Source organism: Somniosus microcephalus, chromosome 1 (assembly GCF_052327205.1).
Source record: "Somniosus microcephalus isolate GS21.2 chromosome 1, FLI_Smic_1.0, whole genome shotgun sequence".
Lineage (NCBI taxonomy): Eukaryota > Metazoa > Chordata > Chondrichthyes > Squaliformes > Somniosidae > Somniosus > Somniosus microcephalus.
Genome location: NC_140987.1, coordinates 437,263,319 through 437,290,192, shown reverse-complemented (window position 1 = coordinate 437,290,192; position 26,874 = coordinate 437,263,319). Strand labels below are relative to the sequence as shown.

The following is a 26,874-nucleotide window of genomic DNA, read 5'->3' as shown; positions in this document are numbered from 1 at the left end:
TGAGTGAAGAAATTCCTCCTCATCTCAGTCTTAAATGGCCTAGCCCTTATCCTGAGACTATGCCCCCTAGTTCTAGACTCTCCAGCCAGGGGAAACAACCTCTCAGCATCTACCCTGTCAATCCCCTTCAGAATCTTATGTTTCAATGAGATCACCTCTCATTCTTCTAAACTCCAGAGAGTATAGGCCCATTCTACACAATCTCTCATCAAAGGACAGCCCTCTCATCCCAGGAATCAATCTAGTGAACCTTCATTGCACCGCCTCCAAGGCAAGTATATCCTTCCTTAGATAAGGAGACCGAAACTGTGCACAGTACTCCAGGTGTGGTCTCACCAAGGCCCTGTACAATTGTAGCAAGACTTCCTTACTCTTATACTCGAACCCCCTTGCAATAAAGACCAACATGCCATTTGTCTTCCTTATTGCTTGCTGTACCTGCCTGCTAGCTTTCTGTGTTTCTTGCACAGGGACACCCAAATCTCTCTGAACACCAACATGTGAAAGTTTCTCACCATTTAAAAAATATTCTGTAGCCAGTTCCATTAGGTTCACAACCCTTCACCATGTTGTGCTCGCCTTGTTAACCTACCCATATCGGTCACAAGTGCCAGGCAATGACCATCTCCAACAAGCGAGACTGTAACCATCTCCCCTTGACATTCAATGGCATTATCATCGCTGAATTCCCCCACTATCAACATCCTAGGGGTTACCATTGATCAGAAACTGAACTGGACCAGCCATATAAATACTGTGGCTACAAGAGCAGGCCAGAGGCTGGGTATTCTGCGGCAAGTGTCTCACCTCCTGACTCCCCAAAGCCTTTCCACCATCTACAAGGCACAAGTCAGGAGTGTGATGGAATACTCTCCACTTGCCTGGATGAGTGCAGCTCCAACAACACTCAAGAAGCTCGACACCATTCAGGATAAAGCAGCCCGCTTGATTGGCACTCCATCCACCACCTTCAACATTCACTCCCTCCACCACCGGTGCACTGTGGCTGCAGTGTGTACCATCTACAAGATGCACTGCAGCAACTCGCCAAAGCTCCTTCAACAGCACCTTCCAATCCCGCGACCTCTACCACTTAGAAGGACAAGGGCAGCAGACGCATGGGAACATCACCACCTACAAGTTCCCCTCCAAGCCACACACCATCCTGACTTGGACCTGTATCGCCGTTCCTTCACTGTCGCTGGGCCAAAATCCTGGAACTCCCTTCCTAACAGCATTGTGGGTGTACCTACACCATATGGACTGTAGTGGTTCAAGAAGGCGGCTCACCACCATCTTCTCAAGGGCAATTAGGGATGGGCACTAAATGCAGGCTTAGCCAGCGACGCCCACATCCCATCAATGAATTTAAAAAAAATACACTATCCAGTGATCCCCTGCTGGGAAGTGTGCACATGTGGATGTCAGTTGAAGAACAGGATTGGGCTTGGGAAGATGCTCATCACAGTTGAATAGCCCATAACCTCTTACTGTCTAAGATCAATGATGAAGGATATCCTCTGGGGTGAGCTACCATGTGTTGCTGCTGCCTATGAGCTGTGCCCCAGCAGAGATTTGGTATCTTCAGGAAAGGAGGCGAGAAAATGTAATGAACCTTTTTGAATTGTTAAGTAAATCCCTTTAAATGGAAAAAAATGACATAACAACAGAAAACGCTGGAAAAACTCAGCAGGCCAGGCAACATCCGTGGAGAGAGAAATAGAGTCAACGTTTCAGGTCGAAACCCTTCATCGGAACTGAGAAAAAAGGCAGGAAATGAAACAGATTAAAAGGCCAGTTTGGGGGCTGGGAAATGGGGGAGGGGATGAAAGAACAAAAGGGAAATGAAGAGACATTAAGAGATATTCAAGACGAGACGAGATGGTAATAGGACAAGTAAAGAGACAAAAGACGGCTCTAGATGAAGTGTGAAATGCGCTGGCAGAGTGAGAGACAGCTGCCATGTGGGACAGAGAAAAGGAAAAGGCACAAACCAAAGGTGTGGATAAAAAATATATTAAAATGTAATAGGGGCCGAGGTTATGATCTGAAATTGTTGAACTCGATATTGAGTCCGGAAGGCTGTAAAGTGCCTAATCGGAAGATGAGGTGCTGTTCCTCGAGCTTTAAATGAATGTTAAATAGCAATCCTTAGTTCATACCATCGAGGCAGAGAGCCACCAGCTTACTATGGAGGTCTGGTACAATAAACTACAGTACCTGGTTCCCCACGCCTTGCAGATCAGTTGTCATCCTCATGGTACCTAATCTCTAGCAATCAATCACAGCCAGTACCTACAGTCCATGTTCTAAAAGTCAGTCACACTTTTTAATTTTTTTTGATAGAGCAGATGTAGAGAAGATGTTTCCACTTGGGGGGGGGGGGAGGTGGAGACCAAAACTAGGGGCCATATACATAAGATAGTCACTAATAAAACCAATAGGGAGTTCAGAAGAAAATTCTTTACCCAGAGAGTGGTTAGAATGTGGAACTCACTACCACAAGGAGTAGTTGAGGTGAATAGCATAGATACATTTTAAGAGGAAGCTAGATAAAATACATGAGGAAGGAATATAAGGTTAGGCTGATAGGGTTAGATGAAGAGGGGAGGGAGGAGGCTCGTGTGGAGCATAAACACCAACATGGGCCAGTTGGGCCGAATGGCCTGTTTCTGTGCTGTACATTCTATGTTCTTACTTGTGTGCCCTGCTAAGTCAGTCACACTCCACTCCATTTCTGTTCTTGATATTCTCATTAGACATTTACCACCACCAACAACAACAACTTGTATTTATATAGCGCCTTTAACATAGTAAAACATCCCAAGGCGCTTCACAAGAGTATTATAAGACAATAAATTTGATACCGAGCCATATAAGAAATTACAGCAGGTGACCAAAATCTTGGTCAAAGAGGTAGGTTTTAAGAAGCGTCTTAAAGGAGGAGAGGCGGAAAGGTTTAGGCAGGGAATTCCAGAGCTTAGGGCCTAGGCAACAGAAGGCACGGCCACCAATGATTGTGCGATTATAATCAGGGATGCTCAAGAGGGCAGAATTAGAGGAGCGTAGATATCACAGGGGGTTGTGGGGCTGGAGGAGATTACAGAGATAGGGAGGGGTGAGGCCATGGAGGGATTTGAAAACAAGGATGAGAATTTTGAAATCAAGGCGTTGCTTAACCGGGAGCTAATGTAGGTCAGCGAGCACAGGGGGTGATGTGTGAACGGGACTTGGTAGATAAGGTGGTAAAGAAGGCATATGGGATACTTGCCTTCATTAGCCGAGGCATAGAATATAAGAGCAGGGAGGTTATGATGGAGCTGTACAAAACGCTAGTTAGGCCACAGCTGGAATACTGTGTGCAGTTCTGGTCGCCACACTATAGGAAGGATGTGATTGCATTGGAGAGGGTGCAGAGGAGATTCACCAGGATGTTACCTGGGCTGGAGCGCTTCAGCTATGAAGAGAGACTGGACAGGCTGGGGTTGTTTTCCTTAGAGCAGAAAAGGCTGAGGGGGGACCTGATTGAGGTGTACAAAATTATGACGGGTATAGATAGGGTAGATAGAAAGGAACTTTTCCCCTTAGTAGAGGGGTCAATAACCAGGGGGCATAGTTTCAAGGTAAGGGGCAGGAGGTTTAGAAGGGATTTGAGGAAAAACTTTTTCACCCAGAGGGTGGTTGGAATCTGGAACTCACTGCCTGAAAGGGTGGTAGAGGCAGGAACCCTCACAACATTCAAGAAGCATTTAGATGAGCACTTGAAACGCCATAGCATACAAGGCTACGGACCAAGTGCTGGAAAATGGGATTAGAACAGATAGGGCTAAATGGCCGGTGCCGACACGATGGGCTGAAGGGCCTCTTTCTGTGCTGTATAACTCTGTGACTCTATGGTGCGAGTTAGGACACGGGCAGCCGAGTTTTGGATGACCTCAAGTTTACGTAGGGTAGAATGTGGGAGGCCAGCCAGGAGTGCATTGGAATAGTCAAGTCTAGAGGTAACAAAGGCATGGATGAGGGTTTCAGCAGCAGAAGAGCTGAGGTGAGGGCAGAGACAGGTGATATTACGGAGGTGAGAATAGGCGGTCTTAATTATGCCTTGGATATGCGGTCGGAAACTCATTTCCGGGTCAAATATGACACCAAGGTTGCGAACAGTGTGGTTCAGCCTCAGACAGATGTTAGGGAGAGGGATGGAGTCAGTGGCAAGGAACCGAGATTATGGCGGGGACCGAAAAAAATGGCTTCTCCAATATTTAATTGGAGAAAATTTCTGCTCATTCAGAACTGGATGTCGGGCAAGCATCTGACAATTTAGAGACCATGGAGGGGGGTCGAGAGAAGTGGTGGTGAGGTAGAGCTGGGTGTCGTTAGTGTACATGTGGAAACTGACGCTGTGTTTTCGGATGATGTCGCCAAGGGGCAGCATGTAGATGAGAAATAGGAGGGGGCCAAAGATAGATCCTTGGGGGACATCAGAGTTAACGATGGACCAGGTCAATTGCAGTCCATCCTGGCCAGTTCTACTTACCTTGCACCGAATGAAGGTCAGCCACACTGTCCTACTACCTGCTTATCTGTGATGGTGGCCGTTAATTAAATTACCAATGTCTCCTGTCATGTTATAGAGATCCATCACTCAATCCTATTGATTAACTGCCATGCTATAGTGAATGCATCAGTCTTATTTGCTTACTTGCAATGGGTGTCACAGTCATTTATCTTTACTTACTAGGTAATGGAGGTCATTTACATTTACCTACTATTACGCTATGGATGTTTATTACAGTCAATGCATTAGCTGCTCATTAGGCATTAGGTATCCATCACAGTGCATCCAGCTCGTTCACATTTCTACCTTACTGTGTGTGCGGTGTGACTGTCATTTGTAGTCAGTCCCATTAGGTTCACAACCCTCCCAAATTGTGCTTATCCTGTTAACCTACCCATTATAGATCACATTTACACTACCCAGTGATCCCCTGTTGGAAAGTGTGCATACATGGATGTCAGATGAGAACAGAACTGGGCTTGGGTAGTATGATATAACAACAGAAAATGCTGGAAAAACTCAGCAGGTCAGGCAACATCTGTGGAGAGAAATTTGAGTTGACGTTTCGGGTCGAACCCTTCTTCAAAACTGGAAAGAAAAGAAAATAGATCGAAGGCAGGGCTGCGATCGGACAAAAGAAGTGAAAGAAACAAAAGAAGTAAAAGAGACAATGAAAGGTATTAGAAGCTAGACGAGATGGTAACAGGCTGAGATTAGGTGTAAAGTGTACTGGCAGGGCAAGAGATAGCTGCCAGGTGGGAGAGAGAAACAAAAGGAATGGGGGGGAGGGGAAAGGAGTGGAAAAATTACAAGAAAAATGTAATAGGGGCCGGGGTTATGATCTGAAATTGTTGAACTCGATATTGAGTCCGGAAGGCTGCAGAGTGCCTAATCGGAAGATGAGGTGCTGTTCCTCGAGTTTACGTTGAGCTTCCGTGGAACAATACAAGAGGCCAAGGACGGTGAGGTCCGAGTGGGAATGGAGCGGTGAATTAAAATGACAGGTGACCGAAGCTCGGGGTCACCCTTACGGACTGAACGGAGGTGTTCCGCAAAGCGGTCACCCAATCTGCGTTTGGTCTCCCCAATGTAGAGGAGACCGCATCGTGAGCAGCGAATAAGCGAATGATGCTTGTCACAGTCGAATAGCCTATCACCCCTCACTGTCTAAGATCACTGATAAAGAATGTCCTCTGGGGTGAGGTACCAGAGGGCTGCTGCTGTCCACAAACCACACCGCAACAGAGTTGACATCTTCATGAAAGGAGAGAAAATTGAATGCATTTTTTGAATTGTTAAGTATGCTGTGGTTAATAAGCATTTCCACTACCCATTGCTTATAAAATGGTGAATATTGGGAAGATCGAAGCTATCATCTTCGGTCCTAGCCACTGACTCCGTCCGTCTCCCTGGCAACTATCTGAGGCTGAACCAGACCCTTCGCAAACTTGGTGTCGTATTTAACCCTGAGATGAGCTTCCGACCACATACCCGCACCATCACTAAGACCGCCTACTTCCACCTCCGTAACATCGCCCGACTCTGCCCTTGCCTCAGCTCATCCGCTGCTGAAACCCTCATCCATGCCTTTGTTACCAATAGACTTGACTATTCCAAAGCACTCCTGGCCGGCCTCCCCTCCATAAACTTGAGGTCATCCAGAATTCTGTTGCCCGTGTCTTAACTCGGACCACGTCCGGTTCACCCATCACCCCTGTGCTCGCTGGCCTACATTGGCTCCTGGGTGAGCAATGCCTTGATATTAAAATTCTCATCCTTGTTTTCAAATCGCTCCATGGACTCACCCCCTCCCTATCTTTGTAACCCCCTCCAGCCCTACAACCCCCCTGAGATATCAGGGCTGCTCCATTTCTGGCCTTTTGAACATTCTGATTTTAATCGCTCCACCATTGGTGGCCGTGCCTTCAGCTGCCTAGGCCCTAAGCTTTGGAATTCCCTCCAAAACCTCCCGCCTCTCTTTCCTCCTTTAAGACGCTCCTTAAAACCTACCTCTTTGACCAAGCTTTTAGTCACCTGCCCTAATATCTCCTTATTTGGTTCAGTGTCAAAAAAATTTCGATAATGCACCTGGGGATGTTTTACTACGTTAAAGGCGCTATATAAATACAAGTACAAAAGCAAAATACTGCGGATGCCGGAAATCTGAAATAAAAACAGAAAATGTTGGAAATACTCAGCGGGTTAGGCAGCATCTGTGGAGAGAGAAAGAGAGTTAATGTTTCAGGTTGACCTGAAAGGTTAACTATGTTTCTCTCTTCCCAGATGCTGCCTGACCCGCTGAGTATTTCCAACATTTTCTGTTTTATATAAATTCAAGTTGTTGTTGTTGAATCACAGTAACCAAATGTTGCCTATGCTGTGGTCAGTCAGTTCCTCCTATTACCTGACGGTCACGCGGTGGTTGGCAATCATAGCCTTGGACTGTTTGCTTGCTGTGATGGAGGTAAGTGCAGATAGTCACATTATCTGCCAATTTGTACCACCATCACAGTCCTATCCATTGTGTTATATTTATCACACTCTTGTGATCAGCCCCATTTGTGAGCTAGCATGCCACGATCAGCCAAAGCTAATATCATTACCTACTCTCCAGTCCCACTGCGTAGGGAGGCCAGCACCACTACTGTGAGTGCAAAGACATTTGACCCTATACGAAAATAAAATAGTTTTCCTGTACTTCATTGGCTGTAAAGTGCTTTGGGATGTCCGGTGGTCGTGAAATGCCCTATATAAATGCAAGTCTTTCTTTCTTCGTGTGCCAACATCAAAATTGTATTAAAAAATTCCAAGAATGTGAAAGGCATTGTAATTCTGGAACTATTTGGACTGAGTAATTATTTAATCCACCTTAATGAACAGTGTGATGTTTCGGAATGGAATCTCGGATAACCAGCTTGGGTACAATACTCCATATAATCAAAATACAATCCAAGAGTTAAAAAGTGACAGTTTCAAAACTAAGAGCATTGAGTATGACAAAACCACATAGAAAATATTTGGCATCTGAAGTAAAAACATTTGAAGAAATTAGGTGCTCCTAAAAACTAATAGTGAATGGTCAAACCTGGATTGGAGGGAGGGGTGGGACCTTAGCTGCTGTTTGTGTATGAGCAAGGCCACTTGGTCTGTCCAGCTGGCTAATTCATTAGAAACGCGTAGCAACAAGTTTCACTGTCAATCCTAGCTTCTATTTATCAGAAAGAAAACTTAAAGCTACTTTCTGTATCTTGTACTATATCTTAAGCTTGTATCGCTTTATTATCCTGTACCAGCAATCTGTTGCGCTCTCTTGAAGATGGTCCCCGGGTTTAACTGAAAATAATTTGAGGTTTTCATGTTATGAAGTTTGTTCATTGTCTTTAAAGACTGGAATCACGTTACTTTCTCAGTCCACTTTTCTATAATGTGTACAATCCAAGCTCCCCAACTGCGTTTTCATGGCACTTTGATTTAGACCCAGGGATCATCCTTGTTTCTGTCCTTTGTGCTGTCTCTAGTACATTGTAAGGTAAGTTCATCACAACTGGATGCAATATTCTAAGTGTGGTCGTCTCACCAACAAGCATTCAATGCTCCTCTCAATGCATCTTAATACTGTACTTTGTTACCAATGCATCTTAATACTGTACTTTGTTACCACAATCTCATGTAGTTTGCACATTTTACATGACTTCTCAACAAGAATTTCTAAATCTTTAATATGTTACCACCTAGTGTAACCATGATGATTGTTGTATTATCTTGCGTTTTCCCACTTCTTAAAACATTTTCACTCTGGTACGTCAAGTCTATATTTTGGATGGTCACTTCTTTGTACATCATTTTGCAAGTTATTTGTTACAATTTTGTATGTTGCAGGTGTACAGATAATGTTCAATGTGAACATTCAATTGAAATTTTCAAGACTGAGATCGATTAGAGTTTTGTTCGGTAAGAGTATCAAGCGATATGGAGCTAAGACGGGTGAATGGAGTTGAGGTACAGATCAGCCATGATCTAATTGAAGGCTCGAGGGGCTGAATGGCCTACTCCTGTTCCTATATTTATTTTTACTGTCTTGTCCGGCCTAATCTCTTTCAACCTTCCTCTACTCTTCTCTCTGACATTACCCTTCCCCTTTCTGTATTAGCCTAAATTCTTCCCTACAAGGATTTTGGTCCCAGTTCTGTTTTGAGGTGGGCCGTCCCGTCGATAAAGCTCATTCTTGCCCATAATCATGGTCCCAATGGCCCCTTGAATCTGAATCCTTCCCTCCTACACCATGCCTCTAGCCACACGTTGACCTCTCTGAATCTGCTTGTAATGGCTAGCTCATGACATCAGCAGTAAGCCTGCCCATCGCTGGGTCAGGAAAATCGGCCCGATACTAAGGACGCTAACTCTGGATGGACGTATTCCTGGCGGTTCCATCACATGACTTCATGATCCCGTCAAACAGCTTTTTTCCCCTCCCATGTCCGCTTATTTTATAAATAGTAAACGGTTGTGTTCAAAGAAAACGGAAAAAAACAACTTTTTTTTAATGTCCTGATGATTTTTCTCCTGGGTCGCTCGTAGCAGTGTCCTGGCGATTAATCTTCAATTCCTGGAGACTCCAGGACAATCCTGGCGGGTCGGCAGCCCTAGCCTCGAAAGTTGAAACCTTTTCAATTTTCACCGTAAAATAGTAATGACTCACGGCTTGGAAGAGAGTGGTTATTTGTAACAATAGCTTTCATCTTGGCTGTAGGACACTGGCATTACTGCAGGTCAGCAAAGTGTGAAAGTTGATGTCATAAATCTCATCATTGAGAAACTACCTATGAAATAACACTGGACGGCCAGCTGGTGGCGCCGTCCAAGGAGTATAAATACTCGGGCGTTGGCCCCAGCTTGCTAGGGACATTTTGTAAAGACAAGGAGCTAGTGAAGTACAACTAGACCTCCATGTTCTGAAACAAGTTGATTAAAGCCTTGCTTTATGCTCAAACCAAGTGCGTAGTGAGTTTTATTACGTCGGTTGAATCTTGACAAATAGAACAACACATTTTTAAATTGTTTATTTTCAGGTTTTCTAGAAATGTGGTTTTGTATAGAAGTGGAACATGGAAGCATAATTCAGCCTTTAAAATCATGATCAGCAAAAAGGTTAATCAGTTTTTCAGCAGAGTATTCTCCAACAAACAAACAGATGCTATATTAGATATAAAAGTCCCATTTTGGGATTCCTTAGAACAGTTTTAATTGTTGTTCCACTGCCATTATTTCAAAGATTTGTCAGGAGCTGAAAATAGCTCAAATTAGGGCTTTCTTCTTTCAGTATCCTCCACCCACCACTGGAGCTCACCAGGCTGGATTCAAGCAAAGCCACATGGTGACGGGATGTTTTTAAACATTGGTATGTGGTGATGTCAGGTTACACGCTATCCCGCTGCCATGTTGTTATAAAACCCTGTGTATGTCAAGAGTGTCTATTCTCAATCTTTCACCTCTGTAACATCACCTGCCTCTCCCCAGCACATGGCCCTGCTGCTCTTGAAATCCTTAACTAGACCATTATTCCCATGAGGCTTGCCCTCCCCAATGCTCTGCTTCTTGACCTCCAACCTCCTCAAAGTACATCTCATCCAAAACTCTACAGCTGGTGACCTCACCTGCTCAAACATCTCCCATGCCGCCTGCCCTCTCCTCGTCAAACTCCACATGCTCCAGTGAATTGTCTTTTAAGGCCCTCGTCTTTACTTTCGAATCCCTGCTTAGCCAACCTACTTCAGTGATCTTCAGAAGTATGCCCCCCGCATGGACCCTCTGCTCCTCTCATATGGGCCCGCTCCTTGTTCCCTACTTCCCTCACTCCACCATGGGTGACTGTTGCCAACTCCCCCTCTTCCTTCAAAAGCCCCCTTAACTCTTCAACTATGCTTCTGTCCTCCATTTGTCCCTCTTGCTGTGTGCCCATTCTCTGCCTGCTGCCCTGTAGAATGCTTGGCGACACGTCTCTGCATGTGAGGAGCAATTTAGGAATACAAGTTGTTTTACCTGCCAGGATCAATGTTCTCTGTTCTTGTTCACTATTGATTTTGATAGTAACCCTGTCGATCATCACCTTATCTCTTGATGATCATTTTATCTTCACGTCAGCTTTTTTTCTATCAACCTTTCTCCCTTCTACAATTTTATTTTAGTTGCTAATTCCCCCCCTCTCCTAGATGCTTTGACTCCTTACTGGAGTCCTTACAGGTTCTAATCACTCTCTGGACCTTACCAAAAAGTGACCATTAGCCATATGCAAGCCTTGATTATTAGTGTTGACAGGCTATTTGATAATAGTGGATCACAGATGAGCCCAGTCTTGTGAATTCAATCATTTCGCTAAATGCAGCAAGGCCCTCACTGTGTTTAACAGACAGGACAAATGCCTTTGGTGCCTGTTGTCTAAGCACGATGCCACCACATGCCATATCTGCCCAGCATTTACCACCCAAATGCATCAGCATTCCTGTCACAGAATGCCCATATTATTCAGGTGAGAATAGAGAACAGCAGTCATAGGCACAAAACAACCTGTTCTGCTTGTCCCAGTTGGGCAGCATTGGCTCAGCAGTACCTACTGGTACTGAGCACCTCTGGGGGGAGGGAGGGAGGGGAGAAATGAGGACGATGCAGCGGTGTTTGTTGTACCCAATGCCTGACTGTTCATGACATCCTTATAGTTGAAACTGCTGCTTCAGTGATCCCACAGAGGTCTGTTTTCCCAGTCAGAGATAAATCAAGCTCCCACATGACCCAAACTGGAATCCCAATTTAGCCGTACACAAATTTAATGCACATCCTTTTCAACCTCTCAGCACTTGTAAGCTTAAGTTTCTGCCCTGAAAGAGTGCGCTTTGATGGATCTAGTTTCAACTCAGCAAATCAGGGAGATCAGTTAGCCTCATTTAATTTGGCACTCTATGTGGATCCAAGGAAACATTTGCATTTCCTGCCAGAAGTAGTTTCCTATTTTCATTTGGACAAGAGGTTGTAACCATTTCCTTCTACCCATCTCCTCATCAGTTGGACTTAGAATATTGCGTTCACTGTATGGACGGCTGCAGAGGTTGTGCATTCTAGGTGGATGGTACCAGATCACTCCACCAAACATGAAGGCTATTCATTTCATACGGCCCAAAGCAAAGGGAAGCAGGTTTCCAAGCAAAGACTTGTGAAAAGATTAGTGAGGTGCCTTCTCTGTTACAGCCTTTCCAGCAGGAACCCCAGTGGTCCAGTAAAAGGTGATTCTACCTGTTCCATATCTGCTTCATTGGCATCCTTGAAATAGGTCTTCATCGAGTCTATATAAGGCAGCTACGTGGAGCAACCTACATATGTTAACAAAACAAAATTGCTCGAGTTTAACAGGCATAGATGGTAACACTTTTGGTAGATGCATCTTTGTTACTGGGATATCTGTTGCTTTCCCTTCCCTCCTCCTGGTCCTAAGTATGTTTGGGCTAGTGTCCATTGGTGAGTTGAGGATCCTGAATGAAAATGATTACCTACTTTGTAAGGTCATCTTCATTCTTTGATATGATGAATCATCCACATAGTGTCCCCACCCAACCATCCCCTCAGGCCTGGTGTAGGATGCATGTACAGGAAACTCTTTGGTATCCGGCACCGATGGGACCGGGATGGTGCCGGTTGATTAAAAATTCCGGATAACGAAGAAGGGACATGGATTGACAATGGCCCAAGGTATGAGAGCCCCGTAACACAGCCACAAGTGCTGGAGCACCGTTCCACAGCCAGAGGTACATGGGACCCGGTTACACAACCAGAGGTGCAGGAGCCATGGTTACACGACAAAAGGTACCAGAACCCCGGTTACACAGTCACAAATATACAGTATACGGAAGCCTCAAAACCTACTCCAGAATTTTGCCGGTTATTAGAGAATTCCGGATAATTAGGTGTCGTTTAAACGAGAGTTTCCTGTAATAAGATTTTATGCATAGGGCCCTTTTTACTTACAGCTGAGGAGCAGTGGCAATATTTGGGTTAGCATTACCAATGTGGCATGAGTGGCCATCGTCCACCACATGGGCTCCTTGGAACGCTGAATCCAGCCTTGATTCAGTGGTGTTTGGAGGATGCATCATACCAAAGAACGAAGACCCTATGAGGTAGGTAATCTTTCTTTGTACAAAGCAATGGTTCCTGGTTATAAGCTACACATTTTATTAAACTCTAGGTGGCTACTGAGCTGTAGCATGGTAAACAGCAAAATATATTGCCATTTTAATAATAATTTATAAATAAATCTATTACCTAGACATAATAATGCTAATTTTACATTTTTCTTTATCACTATACAATTCTAATATATGGTAGAAATAAACAGTAGACTTTTAAGTGGTCAACACAACAATAATTCAATTAATGATTCAGGAAAAATTGTAACTTGGGTGTTAGTTGCCCTCTGTGCACTAGGCATATTGATATTGTTAATCCACTTCTTATAAACTCGCTACAGACAAAGGAAATCTGCCCGTGTCAATGATTCCACTATTATTGTACAAATGCGCAGAATCTGTGAGAATTTTATGCGCAGGGCCTGGGTTCACACATTTTGTGGAGTTTCAGTTGTTACTGGGCAGGTGAATTTCCGTAGAACCCCTGTGAAAATTCACCCTTTAGGTTTCCAGGGCAGTACATGTTGGAAACCGGATTAAAAAAAAAAAAACTGGTAACAACTTCTCTTGCAAAGAACCTAAATAGGTTAGCTTTTACATAAATTGTTTTAAATTGGTAGCTGCATAGTTGGATAATTCACAATCAGTTATAGTAACACCTAGCAAGCAGTAAGGGTCTCAGGAAGCACAATAGCAAACAAAATAGTACATTAAATACAATAATGAAGAATTTAAAAAAAAATCTGCACACATACAATGGAGTAATCAGTTATGAGAGATGTGTAGCTGTAATACTAAAGATGATTTTTAGTGTAATCATAAAATATGAAAGCCAAGTTCAAACAGTTTAGTTATCAAACCCTGATGTTCTTTTGTACCTTGAAACATACTTTAAAAAAATAGTCTTTCATTCTTCCCCCCACTACTGCTGAGCTTTCTCACTCCAATTTGTGTCTTCCATTTTTACTGTTGTTATGGCCATCCATACGTGGCTTTGCATCATGTGAACCTGAGGAGGGATTCATCATTACTTCTTTGCTCTTGTACTATATAAAAGACCCAGAATGCTAGTGGCACTTTTTTTTTAATGGATTTGCCTACCTGCATTCACACTTTCAGGGAATTCTGTATTTGACCACCCCAGGTCTCTCACTCTCCCTCTCCCTCTGTTCATCCATGTTCTTTAGTGTCTTTCCAATAAGTCTATACCTCTACAACAAATCCTATACCTTGTTTTTCTCCCAAAATGTATTACACTGTACTGTGCATTTATCTATCTTGGATTGCATCTGTCTGTCTGGCCATTCTGCTAACCTGTCTATGCCTTCCTGAAGAATTTTACTTTTTGCCAACCTTCTACTTTCTGTTGTCAGCAACTTTTGAGATTTGCCCAAGTCCAAATCACCTATGTATGCGGAGGGCAGAAGTGGACCCAGTACTGACCACTGGGGTACACCACTTCTGATCCTTCAACAGTCCAAACAACACCCATTTATGTCCTAACTCGGTTTCCTGCCCCCCTAAACCAACTTTCTATGCCTAGACAATGTGGTGAAGCAATTAAAAAAGCAACACAAAATTCTGGGATGAAAATACAGCCAGAAAAGTGGACTACTTGTCTACTGAGGTTATACAATGCTGATACTTGGGGTTCTTGCATGTAGCCTTTGTCACCATGCTAAAAAAGGTTCGTGCAAGTATTAGAGAAGAGCAACTAGAATAAATCCAAGTGGATGGAGGATGAGCTAGGGCGACAGTCAAAAAAAGCTCAATCCCAATACCCTAGAGAGAAAACTATGGAGGATATAAATGACAACATTTTCCCGCAATAGCCTAGGAACTCCTGCAGGCACGTCCCTTTCACGTGGCGGCATGGATGAACCGTAGATCTGCCCATAGCTCTGTTTACCAGAATTTAAACAGCCAGTCTAAACTGGGTGAAATCCTGGCGGAACCAGCTTCTGTCCCAAATTCCTGCCCCCCTCCCCTTCCAGGTAGAAATTTGGCGTTCCGCCCTCGCTGACCCCAGAAATTTCCAGCTCTCACACTTTAGGGGCGTTGAAAGTTGGTTGTTAAACTGGGAAAGACAGACGACTAGAAGGACAACCTTCAGTGGTGCCATGGCCCTTTCTAAAAAAAAAAATCCTTGATCTTTCTCACACTCTCTAACCATAAAATTGTGAGTTTAAATCCCAAGGATACTTATCAGTTGAACACACTTCTGGAATATCACATGAATGGTTAAGATCTTTAATCACTCACTGGAATTCATTCTTCCTGGATCATGGGATAGATGATGACTATGGGGTATCTACATGTACATATCCAATAATAAAGGAGCATGTGTGGTTGTGAGCTATGTAAATAACTGTGCAATCTCATCGGATGGCACAAGACCTCACACCTTCGCAGAGCTGTCAGGGGTAGACGCCACAGCTCCTGCAAACCTTCACACACCACAACCATTCATAAATGCAAAAGTAACAACTCCTTTGTATTCTATCAAATGGGTAGTTGGGTTAGAGGCAGTTCTGTAACATAATCGTCAGTGAGGTTATACAAGCCTCTCTAAGCTCATGCGTGGTTTTTGAAATTGTATCAGCCTCCAAACACACTCCAAGCCATTTGTTATCCCATGTATAAATGCAACAGTTACCGTCAAAAAATAGAATATCCCCTTGCCTTCCCCCCCAAATCTTCCAAAATATTCTTTCCCAATAAAGGTCCATGCAGTATGCAAACACCAGGAAACAATTTGATCTCGGGTTCCAACAGTGGCACATCGTAAGCTGTTAGAGATTGTGTATTGATGTTTCTATTCTTTTCTGAGCCTTCCTCCGTGCTTTAGGGAAGGTGCTTTACGTGTGTCCGCAGATTGCTTTAGGCGAAATTGGTGACCAGAGCTATACTTGTTCCAAGGCATAATTTTCTCCCTCGCCCTCCCCTTCTCTTCTTCTGAAGGCACCGACTCTTTGCTAGAGAGTGTCTCCTGTACCTTGCCCATCGGGCCATCACTCGTGTGAACCATGGCCCACGAAGAGCTGAGCCTTATCCTGTGCTCATCCAATGTCCTCACCACTTTGGACTTCCAGCAGGGTCGCGGATCAGGAATTGGAACCCTGGATGATCTTCTCCACTCCTTAATCCAGGGGTGCTCAGATCAATTGCAATGCCCAGACTTCTGCCAGCAGACGGCACCCGATGCAGCACAGAAAGGAACAAGCCTGGGGCCTCCCTGGTCTGTCTGGCTCGTGTTATGGCAACAAGGAAAGAAAAAATGGCATAATTTTCTAGCACACTGATCCATGATATGAAAGTGAGCCTTTGAACTAGTTTAGCACAGGATCTATTTCATAACAGCAGCATTGAAACATTTATCTAGGCACCAAGAATATGCACATTATCTTCGTAAAGAGCAACACAGGTGACTAAAAAGTGGGGATTTCAACGGGTAAAAAAAAAAATCAGAAGGTATACTACAAAGCTAAAATAGATTATTCACTTTAAATTATATATTTGTATGGCTTAATTGATAAATTAGCAACATAGGAATATAGGAACAGGCGTAGGCCAATCAGCCCCTTGAGCCTGTTCCACCATTCAATTAGATCCTGGCTGATCTGACACAGCTAATGGGTTTTTTAAATTTACAAATCCTTTTTCTGTCCTTTTATTTTTAAACTACAACCTAGAGTATAAGTGCACCATTTTCCAACAAATAAAGACTAACAGACCCTTAGCAATAGGCAGCGGGATGATAGGCTGATGGTTTTTACAGGAGGGTTCCCCTCTACAAACTCATTACAGCGAGTGAGCAATAAGAGTACGCACATGGAGATCGCAAAGTGATCCGCGTGGTCAGTGCCCTTGCCGTGGAGCTCTTCAAAAAGACCGAAGTCTGTAGTGACGATGAAAGTAAGGACCGATCTATGGCGTGTAGGGCGGTGGCTTTTCATCGGGTGGATAGTATGCCGGGGAGTAGCGAGGCGGTGTGTTTGGCGGCCACATGTAACTAGAAGCAGATTGTGAGATCGACTGTGAATCGTCAGATGCCGTTGAAGCTGAGAATATACTGGGATGCTGGTAGAGAGAGAAACAGTAGGCGTTAAATGCATCAATGACACAGTGCACCCTAATGCCTATGATTTTTTGTTTACATGGTGTTTACTATCAAATATTCCCATGTTATACAAACATGCTCATATAAAATTTATCAAGCATTTATTACAATACTGCTCTAAAATGTCTAATTTATTACACTTTTCATGGCACCTTTCATTTTTACATGATTAGACACCTTGTTTAAAGAGTAAAGCCATACAATAACTAGCATCCAGAGTTAAATAGAAATAGTTTCTTTAAAAAATAGCAAATCTTGCAATTACAATTTTACAGATAAAACTAGCAGTCAGTCACTACCAAACCAACAACAGACTATTAAAGGAGGTATTGTTAATTGGCATTAAAACCTTTAAACATAAATTCTTTCTTTAAAGATATATTTACTTTCAATTTCCCCCCACGCTCCGCAACCCACCTACCCTGCAGCAGGATAATCTGAAGATTGGAGAGGACTGTATCAGCGAGCTGAGAGAGAAACCCTCTGGTAGGATGCAGCATTAAGTGACTGCACTGCCAGCAATTATATATTGTTAGAAGCTGGGCGTGTACCCAGTAATTGACTGCACGCTTTACTTACAGGCATGAATCAGCCAGGCTATCCGTGTCTTACCCAACAACATCATCTCTGCAGTTTGAATGTTAAGTGTCCCTTCCTATACATGCCACACTTACCTTATCTGAGGAAGGATGTTCTTGTCATGGAAGGAGTGCAGCGAAGATTCACCAGGCTGATACCTGGGATGGCAGGAATGACGTATGAGGAGAGATTGGGTCGATTGGGCTTGTACTCGCGGGAGTTTAGAAGAATGAGAGGGGATCGCATTGAAACTTATAAAATTCTAACAGGACTAGACCGACTAGATGCAGGAAGGATGTTCCCGATGGCGGGGAGTCCAGAACCAGGGGTCACAGTCTAAGGATAAGGGGTAAGCCATTTAGGACTGAGATGAAGAGGATTTCTTCACCCAGAGAGTGGTGAACCTGTGGAATTCTCTACCACAGAAGGCAGTGGAGGCCAATTCATTAAATATATTCAAGAATGAGTTAGATATATTTCTTAAAGCTAATGGGATCAAGGGATATGAGGAGAAAGCAGGGACAGGGTACTGAATTTGGATGATCAGCTATGATCTCATTAAATGGCGCAGCAGGCTCGAGGGGCTGAATGACCTACTCCTGCTCCTACCTTCTATGTTTCTATGTTACATAGGATATATAGAAATAGACCATTCGGCCCAACCAGTCCATGCCAGTGTTTATGCTCCACTCGAACCTCCTCTCGTCTTTCCTCATCTAACTCTAAATCTTCATTTAGAAAGACACAGATTAACCAAGGATAGTCAGCACGGATTTGTTAAGGGAAGGTCCTGTCTGACAAACTTGATTAATTTTTTGAGGAGGTAACAAGAAGGGTAGATGAGGGTAGTGCATTTGATGTAGTGTATATGGACTTTCGCAAGGCTTTTGATAAGGTTCCACATGGCAGACTGGTCACAAAGTTAAAAGCCTATGGGATCCAGGGCAAAGTGTCAAGTTGGATTCAAAACTGGCTCGGAGACAGGAAGCAGAGGGTAATGGTTGATGGGTGTTTTTGTGACTGGAAGGCTGTTTCCAGTGGGGTTCCGCAGGGCTCAGTACTAGGTCCCTTGCTTTTTGTGGTATATATCAATGATCTAGACTTGAATATAGGGGGTATGATTAAGAAGTTTGCAGATGATACTAAAATCGGCTGTGTGGTTGATACTGAAGAAGGATGCTGTAGACTGCAGGAAGATATCAATAAATTGGTCAGGTGGGCAGATTAGTGGTAAATGGAATTCAATCCGGAGAAGTGTGAGGTAATGCATTTGGGGAGGGCTAACAAGGAAAGGGAATACACATTAAATGGTAGGACACTGAGTAGTGTAGATGAACAAAGGAACCTTGGAGTGCATGTCCACAGATCCCTGAAGGTAGCAGGCCAAGTAGATAAGGTGGTTAAGAAGGCATATAGAATGCTTGCCTTTATTAGCCGTGGCATAGAATACAAGAGCAGGGGGGTTATGCTTCAACTGTATAAAACAGTTAGGCCTCAGCTAGAGTACTGTGTGCAGTTCTGGTCACCACATTACAGGAAAGATGTGATTGCACTAGAGAGGGTAGCCCACGCCGAGAGTAGAGAATCTTAGCTATGAGGAAAGACTGGATAGGCTGGGTCTGTTTTCCTTGGAACAGAGGAGGCTGAGGGGAGACCTTATTGAGGTGTATAAAATTATGAGGGGCATAGATAAAGTGGATAGAAAGGATCTATTTCCCTTACCAGAGGGGTCAAAAACCAGGGGGCACAGATTTAAAGTAATTGGGGGAAGGTTTAGAGGGGATTTGAGGGGAGATTTCTTCACCCAGAGGGTTGTGGGGGTCTGGAACTCACTGCCTGAAAGGGTGGTAGAGGCAGGAACCCTAACCACATTTAAAAAGTACTGGATGTGCACTTGGGATGCTGTAACCTGCAGGGCTACGGACCAAGAGCTGGGAAGTGGGATTAGGCTGGATAGCTCTTTGTTGGCCGGCGCTGGAGAGGGTGCACAAAATGGCCTCCTTCCGTGCTGTAACTTTCTATGATTCTAACTCTATCAGCATAACCCTCTATTCCCTTCTCCCTCATATGCTTATCTAACCTCCCCTTAAATGCATCTATACTATTCGCTTCAACCACTCCCTGTGGTAGCGAGTTCCACATTCTCACCACTCTCTGGGTAAAGAAGTTTCTTCTGGATTCCCTATTGGATTTCTTGGTGACTATCTTATATTGATGGCCTCTAATTATGCTCTTCCCCACAAGTGGAAACATTCTCTCTGTATCCACTCTATCAAAACCTTTCATAATTTTAAAGACCTCTATTAGGTCACCCCTCAACCATCTCTTTTCAAGAGAAAGACCCAGACAGTTCTTCCTTTTCTGATATGTATACCCTCGCATTTCTGGTATCATCCTTATAAATCTTCTCCGCACCCTCTCCAGTGCCTCTATATCCTTTGTATAATATGGTGACCGGAATTGTACACAGTACTCCAAGTGTGGTCCAAGTGTACCCTGTCTGACTTTTCTTACCCTTCGAAGCCCAATTATGCTGAGGCCAATTGTAACATGGCCACATAGATCAGCTATCCTAGCACAGACCAAGCAACAAGTCTGAGAACCTTCTGGTCCATATGGCTCAGTGACATCATGCATTGTGTTTACCTATTGAAAAAGCTGACACTGCTCTAATCTTAAAGCACTGCCAAAAGCTTTGGTATCAAAGAGTAGCAAGATTTAAAGAACATACACTCAGCAAATATTACAGAAGTAAATACATTTCATTACTGAAGTGGATAAAGTATTGGAAGAAGAGGCAGTGATATTATCTTAAACATTTTGACAGATAAGTACCTGAATATCATATGGGCTGTAAGGTGGCAGGTGTGGAGGCCCAGGGTAAAAGTTTGTATAGGCCAGTACATGCTGTCCAGGATCATACATTATGGGTGGAGGTGAAGGTTCAGGTGCACAGGTGATATGAGAAGCAGTAGGGGTCTGCTGGAGTAATATCAGAGAAAAAGAGACATATAACCACATGGGTCCAACAGGGATGAACTCATCTTAAATCACTTCTGAAACCACTACCTCCTTATAAACTACTTAAAAGTTTTACACTGTTATTTCAGTTAAATACAAATATAAATACAAATTGTTGTTGTTAAGCAGTTCCCAGGCTGATGTGGATGAAATCAAAGGCTGATGTAATTTTTTTTTAAAATTTTTTTTTAAGAGTAACACTATTTTGTGCTATTTGCATCAGTGTGAACATTTCCGTTCTGAATTTTGACCATATAAAAGGCATCACAACTGGGAGCACCATTGCCCGCCATCAACCCACACTGCCAATGAGAAGACAGATAACTGGCATGTGCACAGTCAACTGAAAGTATTCTTCCAATGGGAATGCTCCCGCAATGTTACTCGAGATGCAACAAATGTTTAAATATTTCTCCAATGCACGCGGATTAAAAAGCTGGAGAAATTGTTTTACTTTTTTTTTAAAAAAAGTTTAAAAATTGTATTTGTGAGCTGTAGTTTAAAATTATTTATACAAGAAATAATAAATTCCCCACTCCTGCCCGCACCGTCCCATGCTGGGGTACATTCAGGTACCAGCTGCCATCTGGTACTCTTCCCAAGCAGCCACTCCTCAAATCATAGAAATTTACGGCACAGAAGGAGGCCATTCGGCCCATTAAAACATAGAAACATAGAAGATAGGAGCAGGAGTCGGCCATTCGGCCCCTCGAGCCTGCTCTGCCATTCGATGAGATCATGGCTGATCATCCAAACTCAGTACCCCGTACCTGCCTTCTCCCCATATCCCTTGATACCTTTAGCTCTAAGAAATATATCTAACTCCTTCTTGAATATATTTAAAGACTTGGCCTCAACCGCCTTCTGTGGTAGAGAATTCCACAGGTTCACCACTCTCTGGGTGAAGAAATTCTTCCTCATCTCAGTCCTAAATGGCTTACCCCTTACCCTTAGACTGTGACCCCTGGTTCTGGACTCTCCGACCATCAGGAACATTCTACCTGCATCTAGTTTGTCCAGACCTGTCAGAATTTTATAAGTTTCAATGAGATCCCCTCTCATTCTTCTAAACTCCAGCGAGTATAAGCCCAATCGACCCAATCTCTCCTCATACGTCATTCCTGCCATCCCAGGGATCAGCCTTGTGAATCTTCGCTGAACTCCTTCCATGGCAAGAACATCCTTCCTCAGATAAGGCGACCAAAACTGCACACAATACTCAAGATGTGGTCTCACCAAGGCCCTGTACAACTGCAGCAGGACATCCTTGCTCCTGTACTCAAACCCTTTTGCTATGAAGGCCAACATACCATTTGCCTTCTTAACCGCCTGCTGCACCTGCATGCTTACCTTCAGCGACTGGTGCACATGGACACCCAGGTCTCGTTGCACTTTCCCTTCTCCCAATCTATTGCCATTCAGATAATAGTCTGCCTTTCTGTTTTTGACACCAAAGTGGATAACCTCGCATTTATCCACGTTATATTGCATCTGCCACGCTTCTGCCCAATCACCCAACCTGTCCAAATCATCCTGGAGTTTCTCGGTATCCTCCTCGTAGCACACATGCCCACCCAGCTTTGTGTCATCTGCAAACTTGGAGATATTACATCTAGTTCCCTTATCTAGATCATTAATGTATATTGTGAATAGCTGGGGTCCAAGGACCGATTGTGTCAGTGCCGGCCAAAAATGGCCTTATTCCACTTTCCAGTTCTTGGTCCGTAGCCCTATAGGTTACAGTACGTCAAGCTCATATCCAAGTACTTTTTAAATATGATTATAGGGTTTCTGCCTCTACCACCCTTTCAGGCTGCGAGTTCCAGACCCCCACCACCCTCTGGGTGAAAAAAAGTTCTCAACTCCCCTCTAATCCTTCTACCAATTACTTTAAATCTATACCCCCCTGGTTATTGACCTCTCTGCTGAGGGGACATAGGTCCTAGGGAAATGTTTGAGCCTAGCACGTGAACATCAGCGAGCTTTACACTTTCCAGCAAGAATGAGTGGATAGTGATTAGAGTGCGGCACCTAGCTACTTTTCCACATTTCATAGCCCAGTGTGGGTTGAGACCATTTGCAGCACACTACGTGCTGCCCTTGCTGAGACCACCTAAATCGCACAGACCAGCCAACAATCCTGGGACCTTCCTGGTTCTATGGCTCAATTCCAAACTCAGCACAGTACAGGAATCCCGCCCCAACCACGGTTTTGCCATACGCGGATTTCAAGTATACACGGTTTCCTCTCTGCGACAACTTTTGCCAACCGCGGCAGTGAATTTTTGCGTATACACGGTTTTTAATTTAGGATTAAGGTAAATAACATGATTTTATTGCTTTTATATTCTTTTTTATTGTGTTATTTGAACATTTATACTGTATTTGCCAACCGCGGTTTTACTAACTACGGGGGTTTTCGGGGACATATCCCCCGCGGTTGGGGAGGGATTACTGTATCTTTACCAACGGAGCCACTGGGAGGTTCTATTGAAGGTACCTGACTCAATGTTAACGGGGTCTGACCATGACTCCCGATAGCACACTATAGCTACTCAACCAACATCACCTGGTTCTAGAGCATGGGAGGCAGTTGGAGAAATCGCTTGCCCCCCTTCCAGTGCTCCCAATCTTCTCGCCAGACTGAACAGAGTGACTCATGGTGGGATAAGGCTCCATAGGCCATGGAAGTCCTCTAATGCCGTGTCAAAATTGCTATTCTTTACACGTCAGCCTAGACAGTGAGGATTGGCAAGGCTGTTTGACTGTGTGGTGGCATTATAGGTGAGCCAGATCCTATCCTCACCCAATGCACACACATGACTCTTGACTTTGTGCGATAGTGCAAAATGGACAATAGTGAGTCGGCAGCCTGTTTTACACTACCGCATAAAGCCAAGATCTACCTCATGGGCTTTCCTGTATAGTGACCAGGGAGCCCTGGCTGATTTTCTCTCTCCTTAGTCCAAGGATACTGAGACCCTCAATGAGGAGGTTAGTGGTATCTTAATACTATAGAAAAAGGGGCAATTTTTGTAAAAACTCTTCACGTACGATACTTCTAAATGAATATTATTTAAATTTGACGTATTATTCAATGCATCATAGCCTTGGTCATGTCTTTTTAGGGTCAGCGCAGGCATGAGTCCCAAATGATACACAACTTCTCAATAATGATGAGCTGGTATTGGAGAGACATTTTTTGGTATAGATTCTTTAACAAGGTCAGAGTTATTTTTCAAAACTGAAAGTAGCACACAACCCCGTACCAGTCCTATTTCATCATCAGAATTTATTTTTGCTTCCTCAAGTGAACATAACTCAGCCGAATAGGAGAATTAAAAAAAACTTGAAGAGCTCAGAAGAAACAGAAAAAAAATCAAAGAAACCACATCAGACGACACATTCTTTTAAGAGCCAAATTCATTTTAAACTGTTCACTCAACGCAATTCCTAATTACGCCTTGCGGGAGTGCTAATCACTGCCGTCAGGCTAACCCTTGCAGAGTTAAGAAATAAGTAATAATACCTGCCCATTTATCACACAGTCTTAGCACCTTGAAGCCGGCATGGTAAAGGAATTCTGTGGTAGTTACAGCTCTGTAAAGAGGCAGCTAATAATTACCAGCACTGCACAGCTCCGAAGTGTGTCTCTGAGGCAGTTATGTGACAATACTTGGGCGCTAGGAGATCGCAACACTCTAGAACTGTCTTGTCTCAGCACTTTTTTAAAATTCCAAATATTCCTCTTCTCAAGGTGCAGGCTCACGCTGGGGCACCATTCCACACGTGCGAGCAGCATTCCGTTAATTCACAGCAGTGACTACTCTACATTGGAACAGGAGCAGGCCATTCAGCCCCTCGAGTCCGCTCCGCCATTCAATTAGATCATGGCTGGTCTGTACCTCAACTCTATTTCCCCGCCTCAGCTCCACATCCCTTGATGCCCTTACCTAACAAAAATCTATCGATCTCAGGCTTGAAAGCTTAAGTTGTCCTGCAGTATCAATAGCCTTTTGGGAGGAGAGAATTACAGATTTCTACTACCCTGTGTGTGGAGAATGACATGAATCAGTCATTCATGAAAGAAAGACTTATGAAATAATACTGAGCGGCCTGCAGGTGGCGCTGTCCAGGGAGAGTATAAATACTCGGGCACGGGCCCAGCTTGCGCAGGACATTCTTAACAGGAACTAGTGAAGGACACAACTAGACCTCCATGTTGTAAAACAGTTGATTAAAGCTTTGTTTAATGCTTAGACCAAGTGCCTAGTAGTTTTCTTACGTCAGAGAATACAAACACAAACCCATGTGTGGGTTTCATTTCATACGTAGAACCAGTCAGTAAATGGGGCATCAGTACTGCCTGCATTAACAGCCACCCATAAGCTCTTTCTCGTGGAGGTCACTGGACAGTGATCGAGGGCAGGAATCCAGGTTAAACGTTCTCTGCCTGCCCCAGGGTCATAGAGACCAATTATAATACCCTACGATTACCCCATCAGCTAAATTAGCACAAAATCTGGACCGAATTTGAGTTATTCCTGGGCTGAATGGCTGAGTACCATCTTAAGCGATGCACTCACCTTATGGGGCTCTGTTACAATTCTAATCGGATGTTATAAATTATGATACTAATTTAGTTTTCTAATACTAGTGATCATGAATCAGCACCAATCAAATCAAATCAAATCAACTTTTATTGTCATTGTTAGTGCACAAGTGCAGTACAACGAAATGTAGGCTTGCGGCTCCCGAGAGTGTACAATTTGGATTAGGACACTTAAACATTCAACATACATTTATACATTTGGCTTGCAGTATGTTAGCATAAATATGACCATAATAAAGTGCATTGGCAGATGTGCAGGCTTTAGTGGGCAATCGGAATACTCTGTGTCTTCCAAGTGGAACCTGGGCCTAGAAATTGGTTATAGCCAGCCTAACGGTTTTTAGTTCCCCTATTTGTATATGCAAAGGACATAAAGCCCATTTTTATGGGAATGGTAGCAGAGTAGTTATGTTACTGGTCTAGTAATCCAGAGGCCGCGACTAATGATCCGGAGACATGAGTTCAAATCCCACCCCGGCAGCTGGGGAATTTAAATTCAGTTAATTAAATAAATTTGGAATAAAAAGCTGGTATCAGTAATGGTGACCATGAAACAAACCGGATTGTCGTAAAAACCCATCTGGTTCACTAATGCCCTTCAGGGAAGGAAATCTGCCGTCCTTACCCGGTCTGGCCTGTATGTGACTCCAGACCCACAGCAATGTGGTTGATTCTTAACTGCCCTCTGAAATGGCCTAGCGAGCCACACAGTTGTATCAAACTGCTACGGAAAAACTGCAGCGGTTCAAGGTGGCGGCTCACCACCACCTTCTCGAGGGCAAGAAATGCTGGCCCTGCCCGTGATGCACGCATCCTATGAATGATTTTTTAAAATTTTATTTCAGGCCTAGGCCCCCGGATGCCTCTTTTGACATCGATACCAATATGGCGGCCGTGCACTTCTGGCTCAGAATGCGCGCGCGCACACTGGACGCCTTGGCAGGCGCAGCATCATCGAATCGCTATAAGCTCGTCCATATAAGGCATGACCACCCAAGGCCTGGGCTGAATCCAGATTTAAAATTACTTGGACCCCCCGCCGCCCCCCAAAAATATAGACCTCAGACACTAGAAAGATCAGCAACAAAAAAAAAATCACAACTCCAAATTTCACTTCACTTTAAAAGGGATAATATAGGCCATTACTCTTTTTTGTATTACCTCAATTTTTAAGAAAAATATTCTGTGCAATAATTGGATGTATTATTGTGCGAAAGGTGATCTTTTCCTGTCCGTTACTGATTAAAGAGGCAGTGAAATAAAAAGTTCCCTTCTCACGCAGGGGCTTAGCTACTGCAAACAAAGTAATAAATAATTTGTGTAACTTTTCTTTTTAATCCAACAATGAATGCCCTTTGCATTACTCACACACTTTTAATCACAAAGGATGAAATTCCAGTGGATTACGTGAGCACAGAATAATGCAGAATTGCAAAAAGCAACGTGTCACCAGAGGGACTTGCCCAGGACCGCCGCTGAGGTGAGCCCGCGAGGGAAAGTAGCACATAGCCACTGTGAGAGGGCGGAAAAAAATTCAGAGGAACAGCAGCTCTTCATTTTAGAGATTACTACAAACCTTTCCCAGGATTGAGTTACTGGGAACACCATCACCTGCAAGTTCCCCTCCAAGTCACACACCGTCCTCACTTAGAAGTATATTGCCATTCCTTCATCGTCGCTGGGTCAGAATCTTGGAACTCCCTCCCTGACAGTACTGTGGGAGTACCTTCACCACACGGACTGCAGCGGTTCAAGAAGGCGGCTCACCTCCACCTTCTCAAGGGCAATTAGGGATGTGCAATAAATGCTGGCC

General features: G+C 43.9%; 1 protein-coding gene across 1 annotated transcript in view; it reads right to left on the bottom strand.

The window, feature by feature from the left end:
- Positions 1-7,405: 7,405 nt before the first annotated feature.
- tmem255a (transmembrane protein 255A) overlaps positions 7,406-26,874 on the bottom strand; it is a 97,275-nt gene continuing 77,806 nt past the window's right edge. Inside the window, exons 8-9 of the mRNA XM_086000999.1 lie at positions 20,264-20,410; positions 7,406-16,809 (exon numbers count right to left, since the gene is read on the bottom strand). Coding sequence (XP_085857125.1) covers positions 16,657-16,809; positions 20,264-20,410 — 300 coding nt within the window. The 3' untranslated portion in view covers positions 7,406-16,656. The remainder of the gene's footprint in view (positions 16,810-20,263; positions 20,411-26,874) is intronic.